We start from the raw sequence: 21,507 nt of genomic DNA on the forward strand, positions 1-21,507 counted from the left end.
TCGTCTTGTGACCAGAAGGTTGTAAGTTCGATTTCAGCTTCCTGAGCCACATGTTGAAGTGCCCCGGGGCGGGGCACTTAGCGGCAAGTTGCCCCCCGACCTGCATGTGGGTGTAAATGTGTGTGTGTGTGAATGTGACTGTAGTGTGAAGCGCTTTGAGTGGTCAACATGACTAGCAAGGCACGACACAAGTTCAGTCCATTCACCTTTTTTCTTTGATAAATCCTGTTTTTCTTTTTATACCAAACATAAAAAAGCTGATTTAACACGTTTGGATTCTTCAGGTTCCAGGATGTTAAATTAAGATTAGAGTCAATCTGTACATAATATTAGATGATAATTGTTATCATAATTTAATACTCCGGACCATGAAGAAGCCCAAACTTGTTATATCTGGTTTGTTTGTTATAAGGAAAAAACAGGTTTTATCAGAAATAAAAGTTACTGTGTGATCTTTCTGTTAGTCTTTATTTAGAAATACAGATTCAAGATAGTTTAACAAACTTAACAAAAAAGTGCAATTTAACATGAAAAACTGTAGAAAAGGTAAAAAGAAGAACAATCTATGAAAGTATGAAAACAGAGAACTTAATCAGAAATTATTTCCATTACAGGAAGAAATCAATTCTTAGATGAATATTTTGTAATAAATATAAAGCTTTTGTGTTGTTGAGCTTATGTGTTGTCTGCTTGTATAAAAGAGAAGAAAAGGGGCAGGAAATGCCTAATCCAGTTATTTTTTTAACCAGCTTTATAGTAAAACTGTAAATTATGTTTTATTTCTGATGTTACTTCTAGGTTTGGTTTGTCAACCTGGGTTCAATTCCCAGTCCTGGAGAATCTGCTGCATGTCTTTCCCTTCTCTCTCCTCCTAATTTCCTGTTCAACCTGTTAAATTACGGCCTAAAAAACTTTATTAGAGCCTAAAAGACTAAAAAAACTAAAACATACATTTCACCTCACAACTGGTCCAACAGTCAGAATATGCTTCCCACCACATTGTGCTCGTTTCCTCGTGTTAAGTAACAACTTTCTTCCTCTCTCTCATTTTCTCTCTTTCTTACATAATTAATAGGTAACTTAATATTTACACACATACATGCACACATTTACACGTCCCCTCCATGGGCTGCCACCTTATCGTGGTGGGGGGGTTTGAGTGTCCCAGTGATCCTAGGAGTTATGCTGTCGGGGCTTCATGCCTCTGGTTGGGCCACCCAATGCAGACAGGTCCAAGGTGAGGAACCAGAACCAAGTGCAGCCCAAAGATCCCTTATGATGAAAACGACCGTTGGAAACAGTGGTTCTGCTCGCCCCTACATGAGGTCCCACCCTGGAGCCAGGCCTGGGGGCGGGGCACGTTGGGGAGCCCCTGGTGGCCGGGCTTTAACCCACAGAGCCCGGCCGGGCTCAGCCCGAAAACAGCCAACTATTTTGAATGTAAACAAGAATGAAGAGTAAGATATTTGGTGGTGGAATGATGTCACACCACCAGCAAAGGAAGACTCTGTGATGTCACTGGTGATGCAGTTGGTGATGTCATCAACTGCAGAATTGTATGCAACACAATTCTGCATATTTTTCATTGCTTGCGATATCACTGACCAGTTCAGACGTTCAAAGCTCTTCAATCGATGATTTTAGTGATTGTATTTAGGAGAAAATGTCCCATCATACGCTCAGCCCGAAAAGAGCCCATGGGTTCCGGCTAGAAATAGTCGGACTCACTGCAGTGCATGGCTCTGGTTCTGGAGCCGGTCTCCTTGAAAGGGGTTGGATGTTCTCCCACCCTGGAGTTGCCCCTTGTGAGAGGCGCTGGGCAGGAGTGGGCTTTCTTGTTGCCTCCATCTTGGTGCCTGTACATTGAGGTGAACAAGAGGATAGCCTCTCCCTCTACCTACGGGTTTGGGTCGGGTTCTGACTGTTTACCCACCTTTTTAAGTCCTTGGAAGGGGTACTGGAGAGTGCCCCTCCTGGGAACTGCCTTGTTATACTGGAGGGATTTTCTCCGTTGGGTCTCTGGGCTCCCTTAGAGACGGGGTGAGAAGCCCAGGAATCCAGGAGTCACTGATGTGTTTACATATATCCAGGGTTTCCCCCAGGGTATTAAAAGCCCCCTGACCTCCTGCATCAAGGTAGGAGTCAAGATGAAACCCCACTGCGTTGCTCTGCTGTGCAGCTCGATGTGAACTGCAGGTATAACATGTAGTTGTGCTTGAAGAGGTGCGTTGAGTGAGCTATGAGAATGATTTATCTTTGTGAACAAAGAATTATGTTGCCCAGCGTGGCTCTGTGTCTGCGCTGTAAACTTTATGTCTGTGCTTTTAGCATCTTTTCATACAAAAACAAGATGCTGAGGGAAGAAACGCAGTTTAACCTAATTTGGTTCTAATTACAAAGACAGGAAATCCACCTGCCACACGTACGGCTGAGAGAGAGCGAGACGGGGAGGCCGAACAAAACGAAGCGATTCTTTATGTGGGAGGATGACAAATAACAGAGTCCTGACTGTCCCAGCGTCGAATACTTTTAAAAATCTTATTTTATAGGAAAGTATATTAATGTGGCAATAAATGGAACAATAATACCAAAGACGCATCTTGATTTTGACCTTGAATTTTGATCCAAACATCAACAATATCAACATGGACTGTTTGGCATATGAGAGAGTATTTTAAATACTTGACCATTTTCCAATGCATATACTGCAGCATATCGCTGTAAAAATCTTTAACATTTGGATGTAAACATAGAAATGTACTTATTGAATACAATTTTATTCCTATTTGCATGTATGGACGCATCTAAATACAAGCTTCTCTTTAATATTCTATCAATCAATCAAGTTTATTTGTATTGCAAATTTCAGCAACTAAATGGCAAATAAAGGACTTTAAATCATAAAAACACAAATATATGTTTAATGTACAATTAAATTGTACAATTAATGTACAATTCAAATCTTTACATTTGAATTGAATTGAAAACAAAAATTAAGTCATAAAAACAACATATAATCACCAATTGACAAAGCAGAAACAAATATTACATTTTGTCATCATCGAAATCATCAATACACATCCAATAAGTTGGTCAATGTTTTTTTCTCCAGAATAAACTAAAACCTAATATTTGATTGGATCACATGAGTTCGTAAGGAACTATTTACATCTTATTTATTTGTAATTTTCAAAAACTATTTATCCATATTATCTAAAACTTACTTTACTTCAGTGGATTCCTCTCTCTGCTGGGTTTAAAACTTTGATCTGCAGGGATCAGCGCCGCAGCTTAAGGAGTTTTCCTCCCTCTATCCACTTTATTCCGATCCCCCATGAGGCTTTGCGTGATTTATGGGCGCGACTTCCGCCGCTAACCGGAACCGCCATTTGTTTACATGTTAGGAACTCGCTAACCGGCTTTCCTTAGAGCTTTTAGGCTATAAAATAAGTGGGAACTCCAGATATCACAGTTTACATGTGGCAATATTGTTTTACTGCGACCTACAGCGAATGCGGGGAGGCATGGCGACTTGAAGAAATGGCTGCAAATAACCGAACTAGCATAGTTAGCTTCTTCACTGACTCAGTTGCTTCGGATGCAGATGTGGGTTTTCTTCCTTTGACTTTTTATCCACACAATGAAATGATCACATAAAGCATTTTGGGTTCTCTGTTCAAGTTTACAATTTTTAACCAAATTCTTTTTGTTTCCTTATCTGTCGTGTGAACGCAGTTTAGGTTTTCTCCATAAAGCACTATTTAAATTGATCAACTTCAATATTTGTAATAATTCAGAACTTAAAGTGGTTTTCTGAATGACATTTAATTAGTTATTTTTACTAATATGGACACAAACTGGTGGAATTTTCATCTTCACACTGAAATAATAGGAGACATTTTCCATCTTTTTAAAGTATTTATGCTCTGAAGTGTCTCTAAAGCAGCAGCTCAGATTTCCTCTCCTGCTTTTGGACACAGCTAGTCACAGAGACTCAGTGTCTTCTAACAGAGGCATATTAAACATTTTTATGAGGAATTAAAAATGGAATTAGAATACTGGGAAAACTCTCCAACTGATTTCTCTCAGGGTTTAATATTAACGCCTGTCCTGAAACTATCGGCTGCGTCCCGTCTCCACACACCTGGATCAGCTTCCAGTCGTTCTGCACATGCTCAGTAGCGAGTCGTTCATTTGATCCAGGTGTGTTGAGACGGGATGCAGTACCTGACTCCTGAATTCAGGTAAAGTTATAGTCAAATTAACGAGTTTCCCCTCAAAAAACTTTGCAATGTGAATTCTTGTTTCAGATTCTATAAATATGAGCCAGCTTCCTGTGTAGCTGTTTTTATCTCAGTGTGTGTGTTTGAGTCTGGGAGTGTGTTCTGCAGACATCAGAGCTGAAGCAGCAGATTGATGAACAGCTTCAGCCTTCAGGGTGTCAGGAAGCCGAAGCCTCTTCCTTCCTGCTCTTCTGTCCTCCACAAAGACCCCGAACACATGAACACTCACAGCTTCTGCTTCTGCTCCAACCTCACCAGTTCCCCTCCCAACCTCCATCAGAAGTTTAATAGATTCATAAAAAGTCTTATTCCCACTCTTTACACAACCCTAAGGCATGCACTTTTTATTATTTCTACTCTGAACACTCCACGTGTGGTTAGAAAATGCTTTAATTGTTCTGAAAGTCTGAAAAGAAAAAGATGAAACCAATGGCAAAATGACAATTCAATCAACATGCAGAGGAGCAAAAACAGATTGTGGATGAGATGCATCAAAAGATTATCAGGAGTCTGTTTTATGCTTCTGCCAAGAAACAAACTGAGGATTTTTATCCTCTTTGACAGCAAAACTGTAAATGTTTGCATGATGTTTGACTGGAATAAGTTTCCATTTTAATCTGGTTGATTTCCTTTAATTCTGAATGAGAAGATAAATTTATTTCCTCATGAAGCAAGTGAGATAAAACATTTATAGATTTACAGAACATCTGAATTTCTATTCAGCTGTGTGACAGCTTGAGAAAAATATGGAAAAAATTAAATAAAAGACGTCTGTGTCTGACTGCATCAAGCTGCTGAGGGTTTCTGAAGGAGTAAAGCACCAAATATATAAAGAAAACTGTTCATGAGTCAAACAGAACCTGGAAGGTCCAATATGTTTCTCTATCAGTGAATAACAGAAAAGATTCAAATCTGTTTAATTCACAAACTTTCTGGATAGAAATATTTCCTCAGATTGGTTTGTCCACCAAGTATCATCAGAGCTGCTCCAACACGCTGCCGCTCTGAGCGACGCAGTTCTAGAATGCGACGCTCGTCGTCCATGAACGGTGAAAGATGAGGGTCAAAATGAGAAAATCTACTTCATTTAACTGAATGATGGATGGAGGTCCAGTTACTCAGATGGAGAAAAAGAACTTCTACTTTGAACAAAGTTAGAGAGAAAAAAGTCTGAACATTTATAGTCTAATTATTTCAGACCAAAAGAGGCTGAAATCTGACTCAGCTAATCTGACTGGGACTCAATTCTTCCTCCCTCACAATGTTCCTTGAATTTCCGACTTTAAATTTCTTGTAAATTTAACGTCTTTATGCATGGAAGCAATAGATTTGCGTCCTAACTGTTGCCTCTGTTGTTTTGCAGGTAATTCTGATGCTAACCAAACTCTTTGACTTCAACCTCAACAGTGTGACTGAGAGTTCATTATGGAGGTAAGAGTCTCACACGTTTCACCAGATCATGATGGGAGCCAGTCTGAGTTTGACACGGTAAATTGGTCCGAGGAGCCGGTGAGACGCCGGCCACACTTCCCACGGCTTTAATCGTGATTTAAAAACGCTCCAGGCTCCACTTGTGGGAACAAGGATCCAGATTCTCACACACTGAGAATCACTTAAATGTTTGAAACTTCTGGGGGAAAGTAAAGTCAGAGGAAGATCTCAGGATCATGCGTCTATCAGAACCTGGAACTGACGGCTCGTTAGTGGAATCAGTCCAGAACTTTGAACACAAAACCATCAGCTCTCAAACTCAGACTGTGCTCAAGTCATGGACGTGTTAAATAAATCTTTTCAGGTCAGTTTTATGAGATAAGCTCCAACACTTCCAGCTTCTGCAGTGAGTTATGAATAAAGACATAATTCATTTGGATTACTAAACATATTTAGATTTAAAGCTACTTGTGTCTCAATGTTTGGGTTTTTTGTTTCTTCTGTGTTTTTGCTTTATTTTCTTGTTCATATCAGCTAAGGTCTTAACATATCTGTATTTAGTTTCTGGGTTTATTTCTGCATTTTATCCTTTGTGCCTCTGGATTTTATTCTTAGATTAACGTTTTTCTTCCCCTCTGACTTGTAGCTTTTTTCTGTCTCAGTTCTTCTCCATGTTCATCATTCAGACTTGAACTGGTTCCTCTGAGACAAAATAATGAATCTTTAATAAATATTCGATTTTCTGCCAGCTGTGCATCACAGCTGTCAATCCAAACACTTATTAAAAACTTTGTTTTAATTTGCCTTTGGCTAAATAATGTTATTTAATGTCCCTTTGGGATTAATTAACCATTTTTGAATAAGAAAAGTTTCTTTCAGTGAAGTGTTTTTGTGGAATATTAGCTAACTATCTCCGCAGCGTTTGTTATTGTCTCGACTAAAACTGACTTTATTGAGGAAGGTGTTTGAAGGGTTCCTCATCTGTCCTGTCTGGGAGGCAGCCTGAGGCGCCGCAGACACGCAGAGCTGCGGCGAACGCAGCGTCGCAGGAGGCCACTCAGCTCAGAGCATCCAGCCATGATCCCGCATTATCCCGGTAATGGTGCCTCTCCAACGCTGTGATAAATCTAATAACCTGAGAAAACACAGCGCTTCGTAATGGACGGATGATTAAAGGTGTGTGTGGAAAAGCCTGACAGTCCGACAGAAAGACAGATGAGTGAACAGATGATTCATGTTTTTGAGTGAGAGAGGAGTTTAATGAGTGGACGGGACATTAGTAGAAAATTTACAGCCGGGAAGACGGAGCGGCACCTCGGGGAGCGATTCCAGCCTGAAGTAGGCAAAGCTGCATGAGGCAACAGCTTGAAATTTTTCTGCCCATAAAATGATGTGATGGGTGTGAGCATGAATCTATCAAGCCGTCGTTTCTTTATGGACAGCAGTGAAGTCAGCGCTTTTAACAAGTAACAACACAGTCAAAAATCTCCTCAAATGAATCTTCCAGTTTTCTGTTGGTCTCCAGTTTTACAGATTTAGTCTCATTATTGATTTAAAAATTGGCTTTGCTCTCGTAGGCAGGCAGCTCTGGGTTCTCAGATATGATCACATCAGTGAGAATCTGATTTGGTTTAATGTCATCAAATTGTTTCATATGTCAACAACCAAACGGGGTCCCAGCAACAGAACATGAAAACAATAAGTCAAAGTAAAGAAATGAAGGAACGTGATGTTATAAATGAAAAGAAGAAGCAAACCGTAATATGTTGTCTGAAAAATACTGGAATATTAAACTGTCCCTCCGTCTGCAGGTCTAAGATCTTTATCCAGTTCTCTGTAAGGGTCAGGAAAAAACACTGAAAAATACTGACTGTATTTCAATTTTTAGCATCCTTCAACACAGTGAGAAAAAGGCGAAGCAGCATCTATTCAGGATTTTAACACTTTTACAGCGTCTATAAAAGGTATTCAGCCCCTTGGATTTCTTTTATTGCTGTTATAAATCAATCGTGATTAACAGAATTTGGATTTTTTGATAAAAATAAAACCCAACGAAACCTCTAATGTCAAAGTGAAAACAAATTTCTACAAAATATTGACAAAATATGAAAAAAAATGACATAAAATGAGCCCCTCCAGTCAGTGTTTAGTATTTGCACCTTTTGGCCGCCGTCACAGCAGGGAGTCTGAGGATCGGTCTCATTGGACACTGCAGCGGCCATGACGGCAACAACTGTAGAACTGGAGAGTAGTAGGAGAATCTAACAGGAGCGTTTTAGCCTGGTCTTAAGTATCAGCCTCAGTCTGAGAACTGAAAGATGATTAAAAGATTGACCATGAAATTAAGATGATACAAAACCCAAAACATTCAAATTTCACAGAAGTTAATAAAAATTGTTGTCTTTTCTATACTCTCCATTTTGGATGATTTTACTTTGTGAGTTTAAGTCCTTCAGTCTCCATCTGCATCATTTACTGGAGTTCCACATTTTTACAATCCTTGATTTCCTGTAGTAGACCCCGCAACATAATGCAGAGGGCTTTAAGTGGCCCGAGAGCCACAGGTTAACCCCCGGCCTCAGAACCGTCTCCACTCATCTTCAAAACTAGTCCGCCATGTTGAGAATATTGGCCTGAAAATGTTTCCTAATGAGGGTTTTTGGATCCTCGCTCACTGTGTTCAACCACAGAGCTGCTCGTTTTAAAAACACTCTGATGGTTTAAAAAAAACCAGGCTTTCAGGAGCCGGAGGTGAGCCGTGGATCGTGACGGGCGGCGGGATGATGGAAAGGCATTGCGGATGTGGAGAGGAGGAGGGAAGGCTCTGATTTAGCCAGCTACTCCAGAGTTTCTCTGAGTGAGAGTGCCAGGTTGCATAAATTCATCCTGGCCGACTCATCGCAGCTGCTGCTTGTCTGGAGCGGCGCTGCTGGCGTTTCCTGAGATCCACGCATATCTCTCTCTCTCTCTCTTTATCCGGACCGTGATGAACCACATTCCCGAAGGAGCTGCCTATCAATGTATAGCACTTATAACTGAGACTTTCTAATAAGCCTTTTAATATGCGGCTTCAGACAGAATTTTAATCTGTTTCACAAGGACTAAAAAAGGTTTTTTTTTGGTTGTGAAAGTTTTTAATGCCTCAGATGTTCCTAATATATCCAGAATCCATTCTCCCCACTGAGCCGTGTCGGTGTAAAAATGCTGATAACATTCCCGTGTCCTTGGACCGACTCATTCCGTCTTTGTGGAGGCAAACAAGCAGCCAGACTGAGGCCTTTTTCCACCTGCAGCGAAAATCCACTCAGCGTGGGGTCAGAGCCGCGGCGCGGCTCACGCCCACGGCCTGACCGGGAATCAGCCCAGTTTCAGCCCAGGTTCGGCCCAGGTTCGGTCCAGGGTTCACCAGAACTCCACTTAGATACTCAGATATTGATCCACTCAATATTGTTTTAAATCAGCCACAAAGAAGCATTTTTATTATGAATGATCTGTTTAAGGTCATCCCAAGTATACCCAGATTTAAGTTTAGACTTTGACTAGGCCACTCTGAAATTTTCATTGGTGGGTTTGACTTGTTAGTACCTGCTGGTGTGCTTCACATCATTGTCCTGCTACATAACCATAATGGAGGAGCTTCTTCTGGAGACCAGAGTTCATGGTTCATTCAGCAGAACGGCAGCTCCAGGCCGTCACTCTGACGCCTCCATCACTCACCTTCAGGGTGACGCTGTTGTTTGAAAACGGTGCTTTAGGCTGTTTTCCCACCTGACAGTCCACTAGACTCGGTTCAACTGAAGGAAGTGAGGACAGTGAGTGAAGAAGGATTACGACAATCCTTCTTCAATGGGCTGAAGAAGGATTCCTTCTTCATGAAATGTAAATAAAAATGTCAGATTTCAGTGGTTGTAAGATTTCCATTTTGTCTTTGGTTAAAGATCACAAACCATTTCTCCAGCTAGCTCTAGACTGGCTTGTTTGTTTTGGTAGTATTTACCCAGAATGCCCTGCGCTGCAGTCCACTTCCTGCTTTTGGAGTGGTCTCCATTCTGCTTGGCGTTCATATTCTTTAACCGAACCGAGGCAGGTTTTAGACGGACCAGAGTTCGATTGTAACTATTTTAAGACTCAGATGTCAGAGACTTTTTTCTCATTTGTTTTCAAATTTCTTTCATTTGGAGAACGATGTTGCTTTTCACAATCTTTCACCTTATTTCATGACATGTACGTGGTTTGAATAACTTTATTTTCTCTTAACCGAACTAATTTGATTCACATTATCTTTGTCTGACCTTAATTTATTTGATCATCTGCAGTATTTAGTTAGGTGAGGTAAGACAGTAAAAACAGAAGAAATCTGTCAGAGGTAAATAATTTTTCACTGCATCGTTTTGTCCTTGAAAAATAATAATTTTTCACTTGATGTGCTTTCATCCTCCTGGGATGCGGACGGTGCGCAGCGTTTAAAGTTGCTGCCACAGTAGAAATGCGTCACTGGGTCTTAAATCAGGTTTTCTGTGACAGGAGCCGATCAATAGTCCGATGATGTCACTGCCTAGTGAACCCAGACACCAATGATTTCTGATAAATGGTACCAGTTTCACCCATCAGATGGCAACGCATTCACTCACCATGGATACAGTCCAAAGTAAACCTGAAAAGGTTCCCCAAGGGAAGCAAATTGGTAAAATGTTGAGAATATTTTTCTATTTTCATGGCTTTTTGTAAACTGTGACATTCACTGAAATCCCTTTAAACAAGATCTTCAGTCTGGATTTAAAGGAATGAAAGAAATATATCAGTCGATGTGAGTGATTGCTTTATTTGAAGTCACGCGAGGCGTTTAGGGCCGTCTTCGCTGCATTTTTAGGATTTGCATGCTTTGGGCTTTTTTTCTCTGGTTTTGTGTGAAATGAGAAAAAGCTCCTTGATTGAGCCCCAGGCCTCTGAAAACAAATTAAACCTGGCAGCTCAGAGAAGTCGTTCAAACTTTCAAAGACAGCCTGAAACGCTAAAATCCTATCCAAGCACAGATTTGTCATCAGTGGTGCGGCTGACGGTAGAATATATTCACGCTCCTCTGAGGACGATGTGGATTTACCAGTTTAAATCGATTTACAACTCTGTAAACATAAAGTGTCTCTGGCTGGCAGGAGAAAATCCAGCCCTGCTGTTCTGTGCTGAAGGTTACAGCTGCATCATCTGGAATCAAATATTTAGAGGAAAGTTCATTTATTTTAGTAATTTATTTTAAAAAGTGAAAACTCATACTACAGTATATAAATTCATTATTCAGACATTTCAAGGTTTTGTTCATCTTCTTGGGACTCCAGGATTTGCATCAATATTTGGTTTGTGTAATTATAAATTATGACTAAATTATTAATAATTTCATTAATAATAAATGGGAGTTTCTTTAATTGAATCGGGGTGCCACCAGAATATCAGGAATTAGTCAAATGTGTTAGTCTCTCATGAAGGAATGAATTGTGAATCTTTTCATTAGCCTCGCTGCTTTCCTGCGTTTTTCCACTGGATTCAAATCCAGCTTACAGCAGTCTGGACTTCCTCCCATTAACTTGGATTGCTCCGGTAGGATGTCAGCTGGGCCAATCAGAGAACAGAAGGAGAAGTTGTGGAGGATGATGGTGATTTTTAGAATCATAGTCTGCCTGTAGAGGGTTGTAGTTTTGTCAGTGGAGGCAGAGGAAGTGCAGGAAGCTGTTCGGTCTGTGCTGCTCAGCATCCTGAATTAACATCAACAGGCGCCTCGTTCGGATCGGCACTTCCACTTCACAGTGGAGGACGGCTGTTTACAGAGCAGTCAAGTTCTGCTGAACGTCATTGTGTCCAATGGGTGTATTACATACGTTGTGGCCAAATGTTAGCATTAGGTAAAATTTCATACATTAACAGAGGCCAGCAATCGTTTCTCAACAGCCAAGGATCCAGACACCTTCAGGAAGCAAAGAGTAGAACAAAGGGCTGGATTTTATCAGGCTGGGTTTCCATCTACTGTAAACAAGAACAGCTGACAGTAATAAATGTTAGTAGAGATTAAAATATAGCGCAGTGTGTGTATTTATTTTATATAACATATTTTAATAAGATGAGTCTAGTCATTTATTTCTACTGTAATTTGTGTAGATGTACCTGAATGTGCTGAAAATCCCAGCTGAGTTCAGGAAGTTAAAGCAGGTCTCGTCTGGGTTGTATGTCTCTTTATGGAGATAAAAATAGAAGTTCTGTGTTTCCTTTATTCAGGTCAGGAGAAGAAAAACTGACTCCAAAACACTGACCCCCATAAACATAACTAGCATTGGAGAAAAATGCAGCTCCCTTTTCTTATTTATCCATATATCAATAAAACTCATCCAGCCACTCGGCTTTAAAGTCAATGTGTCAACTTTTATCTGAATCTCTACAGTTTAAACATTTTTCTGCTCTTGATGACTCACTTTTCCAGTCTGAATGTGACGTTTAATCTTTAGACAAAAAGAAGTTCAGGAAATGTTTTCAGAGAAAACATAACATTCTTTTGGAAGATATTAATCCTGAAACAATTCCACTCTGCAGAAGATGAGAGGAATTTATATAGGTGGTCGTCAATCATCGCTGCCTCAGAGATTTCTTCAAAGATTTATTCTGGAGTCTGAATATCAATGAGTTTTAGTTTTTTACTTGCAAAAAGTTCCTTCAAAGACAGCATGTAAACAGTCTCCACCTGTCAGATCAGCTGAGAGGTTCTAGTAAACAAGAGAGCTCTGCTAATTAACTTTAGTCCCATGGGGGACGTTCAACTTCTACAAGTTTTTTCAGTGGTGAGGAAGACTAGACAAAATGTAATCTCATTGGAATCAAATGTTTTTTATGCATTCAATTTATAAAACGTAACTTTTTATTCTGTACAATTATGTAAAGAAGTTTTGTTTTTACTTTGTTTTTACTTTATTTACCCTGTAAATGTGGTGACCTTCTGGTGACCCAAGACAGAGCAATCAGCACCAGATGGAGTTAACCAGCCAACTGTCTGACATGATCAGAGGAGTTTATTAGTTAAGCTATTGGCAGGTGGTTTATAACTCCCCCAGATACCGCAGGTCCTCTGTGTTAGCTTCCTGGTTCTCTGCTGGTTCCTCCTATTATTCTGGCCAGGCTCCATTTTCCTGCTCATCCTGGGTTTTCTTCTGTAAGATCTCCGTCTTATTTATTACTAAAACTTTTACCACAGTCCGTCTCTGCAGCAGGCTCCTTCATTAACCACAAAACACTGGAGTTCCTTCAGAGTTTCTCCTCTTCATCCCTGAAACAGCGTCTCGGGCGTTCACCCTGTTTGGTAGCATCAATGTGCAGCAGCTGATCTCTGGATAGGATGAGCAAGACGACACATGGTGGAATAGGAACCGTGTTACTGATGCAAACCTAAGAGTTTCCACAGCTTAGAACACAAAACGTTGATAAACCTGCAGCCATAAAATAATACAAAGCCAAACATCTTCCTCATATCAAATAATATGAAGAGTAGAGAAACGAAATGTTTCACTTTTATGCTGTGCAGTAACAAAGATGGTCATCCCAAAACACTGACTTAGTTATCCTTAAGCCACTTTATAACTGGTTTGGTGGGATGATGGGATCATTGTCCAGTTAGAAAACCTATTTGTGGTCAACCTTTCGCCTCCTGGCTGATTAATGAGATGTTGTTGTTTTAATGAAAATCACTTGGCAACATCCTACTAACATCACCTGAACAAGCGCTTTAAGAAAAGTTCACATGTATTTAGAAAAAGAAAAATCAGTCCAGATGGCGTCTGCTGGAGCACTTTTTCCAGGAACAAGTGATCATCTCAGTGGTTTACAGAAAAATGGAAAAAGAGCACATTAAGTTTTATAGTTAATCAAATAATAAGTGTCTAATAATTATTCATATGAGCTAGATCGCTCTAAATTCTCCTTAGGTGTGTGTGGGCGTGTGTGTGTGTGTGTGTATGTGTTGTGTGGGTGTGTGTGTGTGTGTGTGGGTGGGGGTGTGTGTGTGTGTGTGAAGATAGGCAGCAAAATCCCTCATGACCCCTCGCAGGATAAGTGTGTTGGATAATGGATGAGTGGATAAACTTGAGCTAACAGCTCCATAAAAACAAAAGTTTCTGTTCTGAATGATCTGAAGTTCAACAGTCGACCCGTTAAGGTTCTGTGATCCAGAACAACTAAATAATATTTCAAGTTAGGAAACTGAAATTGAATCATCGAGGCTAAAAGTTGTATTTAAAATCTGTCAACTGTAATATTAAATGTTTCTATTGACATTTTTAACTTACAAATAAAAATATCAAATTAATTATGAATCTCCTGTGGGATTGAAGGGACCGATGCAAGGTCAGTTTTATTTCTAAAGCATATTTAAAAGAACGAAGTTTTACCATAAAACCTGATAGAAAACTCGTTAGCAAGGCAGTGCAGTGCAACATTTAAAATGTTCATTAAGTTCAGGAATGATAAATGGATAAAATGCAGAGTTAATCAAAACTAAACAAATGAAAAAGCCACAGAAATACACTTTATGTTTCTAGTGACTGAATTACTTTGATGGATTTAAACATTTGTGACAAAAAAGCCGAAGCGAATATTTTCCCTTGGCTTCTCATAAATGATCTCAGAGTCTCCTGAAAGTTTAACTTCAGCCATGTTGGATTATTTGTTTTGACATAAAACTGTGTTGCTAACAACGTGTCGTGTCTCAGCGTTGTGTTCGTCTTTACGGTGCAGCTGTTTGACCTCCTGCTGGGTTTTCACTGTCGCTCTGAAACCAAACAGGAACCTCGTCTCATCTCAGCCTCTGCCTGCTGCCTTCTCTCTGCAGAAAATGTTTAATTGCAACTAGTAATTGACCAATCTGCTCACCTGACCTTTCTGATTAAATTTCAGGTCAACTGACTATGGAGCAACGTACCAGAAGCTGAACGACAAAGTGGGAGCGAAGACGATCCTCAGCTACCTGTATGTGAGCCCCAACAACAAGAGAAAGGTAAGACTCCTGGTCTGCTGTCTGCTCTCAACTCAACTCATTACAGTTTGTGTGTCAGAGCTGCTCTTGTCTGCTGCTCAGCTCAGGCGACAGACTGTGAAATGTCATTTCCAGCTGATTGTGCTGATGTCTGACTCGTTGTTCTGGGTTGTCAGGAAGACGCTCAGAACAGAACTGATTGTTTGTTCACATGTAGACTCCACTAAGGCAGGCAGGACGAGCTGTTCATGTTGATGAAATGGAAATCATTTGGTTGGATATTTGAGTTTTTGTCATGAAATTGTTAGAACCATCTGTTTTTAGTTTTATTCTAATCATGTGGGTTAAAAACAAGGCAGGAACAAAGGAAATGACAGAAACTGTCTGTCAATAGGAAAAACCCTGGAAGATCTGGCAGTGATGTGGGAAACCCTCAGGATACAACCAGAGAGGTGGTTACTGGTTGACAGATCACAGAGAACTGATGAGAACAGCAATATAAAAGATACAAACAAATCGAACTAAAGCACAACCAAGAGAAAACCTTAACATCATGATGCATTCATGCCTTTAATTTCATCTTTAATGATGAGAAAAGGAAACACAAATTAAATTTTTATATATATGAAACATAAAAACTCACACATCCTTCATACTGCTGAAGAATAACATCCTGAATATGGTTTATAAGTTTAATTGCTGCTTTATTTATGAACTTATTGAAAACCCGGGGTGTTTACTCACTTCTTTATTTGGAATAAAGTCAGATAAATCAAATACTGACTTGTGCTCATATTGCAGTTCTGCTCACAATAGGAACATTTGAAACACCAAATGTCTTCCTGTTTGTCTTGGTTGTTGGTTCTCAGATCTTTCCATCCCTAGAAGATAAAATGTGGACTTCTCAACTCAAAGTCATTTTCAGTTTTTAGAGTTACAGTATATGAATGACACTAGAACAGGTGGAGATGCTGAAAACTATTTACAGTTTATTTCAAGTATTTGATTTTGTAAGTTAACTCTCCTGAAAAAGTCCCAAACCGTCTGTGGATGATTTCTGTTCTGACGTAAACGGCCAGAGCTACATTAACACTCTGCAGTCAAACGGAGCCAGCGTTCACCGTTCCCTCCTGCAGGATTTGGTACTTTTGCCCAGAAACATGAAGGAATAAATGTTTGGATGAATGAAATGCTCCATCAGTCAGACAGGAAGCTGAGCAGGTAATTTCTTTTCTCCTGCTAATTAGTGGCCATTTGGAGCTGAACACAACGGTGTGTGGTTCCAGACGCTGCGGAGGAAATCAAATCATCCTGGATCCAATCTGCTCTGAGATGTTTGTTTGATACTGGATCAGATTCATGCTCCATGCAGGATTAAAACAGGAAATGTCCAGAACTCCATTAAATTCTGTCATATTTTGTAATCAAAGAAAAGAGAAAATGATGTCCCAACAGAACCGTTCCTGTCCTGCAGCCGAAGTGGAAATGAATCTGATCTGATGAGAATTCCTGTTTTTTTTTTTTGGTTTTTTTCCAGCGGCTTTGGAAAAGCTTTCTGTGCAAATCAGAGGCAGCACATCAGTTGTGATGAGTGTTAATGACTTTTTCTCAGCTCTGGTCCATTTAGGAAAATTAACTCAGGTTCCATTATCACTCTGGACCATTACAATTCATTTTTACTGTATTTTATGCATGTCCGTTTTCAGTGGATATAATTCTGTAATTATTCCAAATAGTTTTCTCTAACACAGCAGCAGCAGTTCTCTCTTGTCCGACCTTGTTGTGTCCATTCAGACTTTCCAGCCTCTGGAGAGTTGAACATCACAGAGTTTAGATCTTTGTTCCCATCATGGATGTTTAAAAAGCTGCTCTGATGAGCTGGACAGCACAAAGACTGGTTCATTTTTTTAACTCTCTCTCTCATTTCCCATGAAACCATCTCTGTTGTGTTTCTCACCGCGTGTCATGAACTGAATTCAATCAAACTGAAAGGCAGAGTGAGAGTAAAAACTCGTATTTTTACAAGCTTTTGTTGCGCTTGCGTTGAGAGATGTGTGTAGGTCTACAAAGCCACTTAAAAGGTTCAGAAGCTGTTCTAATTAGGCGGCGCTGCAGAGGAACAACAGGAGATCACAACAACTTCCAAGTTCCAAAAAATATCACGCAGAGTAGAGCCAGACCGCCGTCTAAACCCAGAGCAGCGAGCAGATGAAGGTCTGCAAACAGCTTGGCAGGATTAGTAAGACCAGACCCAGGAACAGATGAGTCAGAATAAAGCTGGATGGAAACAGACTTTTGTTGTTTCGTATATCGGCTCACATGTTTGCTGTTGTCTGTCTGCTCTCCTCCCTTCATACAGACATGAATACTAATATTCTCAGTCTCACGCGGTTTGAACACCTTCCTCTCACTCTGCTCGTGTCGGCTTGTTGCAGTGGCGTGGCTCCGTGTCAGAAAATAAAAACAACACTGAGTCACAGTAGCTTCACCGGGAACCCCAGGAGGCTATCATCACTGTAGGTGTTGTCACACTCAGTAAATTGAATCAAAACTGACGGCCAATTTAACAGAGACCCGCGTTCGGCCTTTCTCTGTCAGAGGCTGCTGTCCTACATGTTCATCCTTCACAAATCTAATGAAAATTAATAAATAACTAACAAGCAGCACCTTATTCAGAAAATCCATTCATTTAAAACAGGTGCAAGACAGAAGCGTATGAATGACAGAGTGTCACAATTTATGCATTTCATTCTCCTGCTGGTGTTTATTAAACATCATCAAATTCCCCACAAACCTCTGAAGAAGCGCCACCTAGTGCCCAAACAAAGTGGTGCATGAGTGTTTACTAAACATCTGATGATGTAAGGTAACTGTCTCCATCTACTGGTTTTCATAGACTCAGTTTGAAACTGTGATACTGTAATAATGAAAGCAGACCAGGCTAATCAAACACTGATCTTTGCTGTGTTTGGCTCAGAGAATCTAAACTAAACACTTTGGTGACAAAGTGAACAGAGCAAATGAACCAAAGGTTTTGGAATCACTCCGTTTTTGTTTCCTCAGCCACAGTCGTTTTGGCTCCTTGTCTGTGAATAGCTGGTAGAAACAACCTTTGACTGCAGAAATAATCCTGTTTCACTTTGGGGTTGTGTTCAAAACATGCTGCTACCCCTGAAAGTTCAGCTTTGTGTGACTATACCTGAACTTAATGAAGAGACGTCTGTAAGTTTGTGATTATGGAAACAGATGAAGAGATTTACTGAAACTTGAAAAGCACAACTTCATAAAGTTTTCCACCAAAACAAGCAGCTTTACATGCAACTCTTGCTGTCAGAAGTAGAACAAAATAGATAGTTGACATTGTGTTGCATAAGCATCACGTGGTTATCAGATGTCTTTGTGCTTTACTGCCCCCTTGTGGCGGAGGTTTTTTCAGTCCATTTCCAGAGAAGACTCATGGAAAAAAGAAATCTTTTTACATTTTCAGGCTCAGCTCCTATTAAAATGAGTTTCTAAGTGTTGCAGCAGTTTGAAGACAAACTGATCATATTCTTGTAAGGATTCTCCCTCTGAAACTCACTGCCAGCTTCCTTCTTCCAGCCACACAAGCAGGTAGATTTGTAAAGGAGGGTAGGAGACACGGCAGGGTTTTGATTCTTGTTCCTGCCCCCATGGAGGGTGCCATGTGACTTCTGCTGGTGGGAAACAAAAGCCTCTCTTTTTACTGCAAGAGCAGGAGTAAATCAGACCTTTGAGGCTGCTGGAGACCGGGGGAATAAAACACCAGGGAGGGAGCGCCGGCAAATAAACTGACGGAGAGCAAGAGAGCGAGGAGGAGTGGAGAGGGGAGGAAAAGGGCAGCAAAAAATGGATAAATAGAGGTCTGGCCTCGGGGTCAGCGACAGAGAAAACAGGCTGGCAACACAGCAATTACATCCATTTTCATATTGTGGCTCCATGCTGAGTCCATACATGTGAGATCAGAGCTCGAGTACACATAAGGGGAAATAATTCAGAGTTTTTGCCTGAGATTTTTTGTGAGAGCACACAATTACAGTAAATTGGCGAGGAAGCTGAGTGCTTGCTTTAAAAAAGAAGCTCACATATTGCAGTCATTCAAATGGGTATAGCCTCTAATGGTTGGGAAACAAAAGGGAATTTTCTGGGGAGGCATTGAGTGACAGATGGATTCAGCTTCTGCTTTGCTCTCAGCTTGAGTGTTCTCTGTGAGGAATGCATAATACGGCTCTTTCTCTTAAATTCACCGACTTAAACAACAGCAGCAGAGCTCAGGCGTCTTCCTCACAAAGGCTTCGGTTGCCTGCCAGTCCATGTGGGTGGACCTTTGTGATTGCATTTTCACAAACACCAACCCCCCCCACACAAACACACACACACACACACATGCACCCCCACACGCACACACACACACACACACACACGCACCCACACACACACGCACACCCCCACACGCACACACACACACACACACACACACACACACACCGTGACAACAATAATAAGCAACTTACCTGAGATCAGAACTTAAATGCTCCTGTTTCCTCCTCATTTCTCTTACACTTTTGGTCACTTTCTCAAAAATGTTTAATATTTTAATGATTCTTCTCAGAAAAAGCTGTTATAGATGATATCACTTTCAGTCCCTGCTTTGATTTCTAATATTAAGTCAAATATCACATGTGAGCCTGCAGCAAAATCATCAGGCAAACCTTTAGTAAAACCTCCTTACTGTCTGCAGTAAAAATGCTTCTTATGACTTTATAATTATTTCAGTTTACTGGTTTTCAGCTTTTAAAGTCAAGCTGTTTATTATAAGTGCTTCAGTTTGCTTGTCAGAAATGGATCGCAACAAATTCTTTGAACACTAAAAGGTTTTTGTCAGCTGCTCTGGTAAGAAGACAAACTTTTTGAATAACTGAGCACATCAGTTCACAAACATTTCCATCTTTTCATATATGCTGCCATATTTGCTGAATTGAAATCTGTGTATTTAACTTCAGTGCAGCTGGAAGCAGAAGTCTGAAACCGAAAAGAAAGAAGTTAGCCAAATGGAAAACAGGAATGATTAATTTCACTTCTTCTGAAGAAGAACAATAAACAGAAAAGAAAAGCCTACTTTTTAGTTCTGTTGTGCATCTCGCTTGAAGTCCTGGTTCTGATCTTTAAAGCCCATTTTAAACATAATTTATTGCCCTCATTGTTCTCTGGAAGCCTTGTAATCTATTTAGAGAGCTAAGAGCCTCTTCCTGCTTTTTATCAAAGCTGGTGGAGTTCTGCAATGGAATTAAGGAGATTCACAGAAAATGAGGCAAATTTGTAGTCTTGTCTGATTGTAAGTCATTAAAAAACTACATTCACTTTCTTTAGATTTTATCTGAGCTAAAGCTAAGTTATTACACAGTTATTACTGTTAGATCCTACAGGCATGTTGTGAAGGAAACTGATTTTGGCATCTTGTGTTCAGGTCTTATCCTTTGAGTGATTACCCATGACTCCCGATGAAAGGTAGACATAAAAATGTAGATTGGTTGATCATTTGAAAGCATCGTCTTTCAAGCTCAGCTCTGATCACAACACATGCTGCTACCGTCTGTCTCTGTGTTTAACCCCCATTAGAAAACAAGACACCACAAAACCTCAACTCCTCCGACTGGCTCCCGCCATGAACGGCAGCTTCCTTACAGTCCAAGGTTCCTCAGAGCGTCGCTGTGGTTGGTGATGCTGGGGGCAGGAAGGATCTCCAGTAGCAGTCAGTCTAAAGAGGCTTCTGACTGAAGACTGTTGCAAACAGTCTCATGACCATAATGGCTTGGCAACAGCAGAGATAATATTCCACAGGAATGACATCATGAGTGTTTGGGTATCTTTGCTTATCCACCTCATCTGCTTTTGCTGCTCGTCTTTAAATCTCTGCGTTCAGGAGTTATGAGCTTCAGAGTCACTCAAACTGCCTGTCAGTTGATTCCTGCTGTTATGCTTCACTTCTGCTGTCGATCCGCAGAGCTTATCTTATTTTTGTGTGAAATTCTGCATTGGAAATTCATAATTTATCATCCTGCCGTGTGTTTATCACTGTAGAGATGAGAACGAAATGGATTTGCGGCTAAGTGCTACAAACCTCAACTTTACATCTTAATTATGGATTTCTGTTGTTATACTTCATTGTTTTCTCCTCTTTAAAGATTGTAACTTGAGTTTGTAACACGAGTTTTGGAAAAAGTAAATTAGGAAACATAACTTCAAAACGTCCATCTCATTTCAGGATTGTTTCTGTCTGGATATCCTCACTGTATTCCATTAGGTTTAATGTTTCAGGTCCTTATTACATGCATATAATTAATTATTTTTGGTGTGGAAATGTGTGATGTGAAGTGGTGGACTTATTAAATTCACAACTCCATTTATGCCACTTTCTGTTTCGCCAGTTGAGTGCTTTTACTTTGAAAGCAGCAAGAAACTGTAAGGAAAATCAATATTTATGAAGGATGAATATTCAAAAGGGCAGAGAGCAAAAATAACTTTTACTTACTTTCAGCAGAACGTTGCATAATCTCGCCTGCAGCAGAATTGTGAAGTTGTTGCTGATCAGCCGGTCATTGCAGCGCTTGCCTGCCTTCACCAGACTTACCTGGAGCTATTCCACCTGCTGCAACCACAACATGCTGATATTAACTCATGTAGGTGAAGGATTCAGAGAGGAAGTGCTGCAGAAGGGAGGAGAAGCGTCTGCTATCTGCCGGCTTTTCCAGGCCACATGCTGGAAGAATC

General features: G+C 40.4%; 1 protein-coding gene across 6 annotated transcripts in view; it reads left to right on the top strand.

The window, feature by feature from the left end:
* sorcs1 (sortilin-related VPS10 domain containing receptor 1) overlaps window positions 1–21,507 on the top strand; it is a 163,572-nt gene that overhangs the window by 75,124 nt on the left and 66,941 nt on the right. For all 6 annotated transcript variants that reach the window (XR_004339283.1, XR_004339282.1, XM_032562701.1 and 3 more), the window contains exons 2-3: window positions 5,647–5,714; window positions 14,640–14,739. Coding sequence is in view for 4 of the 6 variants with exons in the window: in XM_032562701.1 (XP_032418592.1) it covers window positions 5,647–5,714; window positions 14,640–14,739 (168 nt within the window). In the remaining 2 variants the exon portion in view is untranslated. The remainder of the gene's footprint in view (window positions 1–5,646; window positions 5,715–14,639; window positions 14,740–21,507) is intronic.

This window comes from Xiphophorus hellerii, chromosome 5 (genome assembly GCF_003331165.1).
Source record: "Xiphophorus hellerii strain 12219 chromosome 5, Xiphophorus_hellerii-4.1, whole genome shotgun sequence".
NCBI lineage: Eukaryota > Metazoa > Chordata > Actinopteri > Cyprinodontiformes > Poeciliidae > Xiphophorus > Xiphophorus hellerii.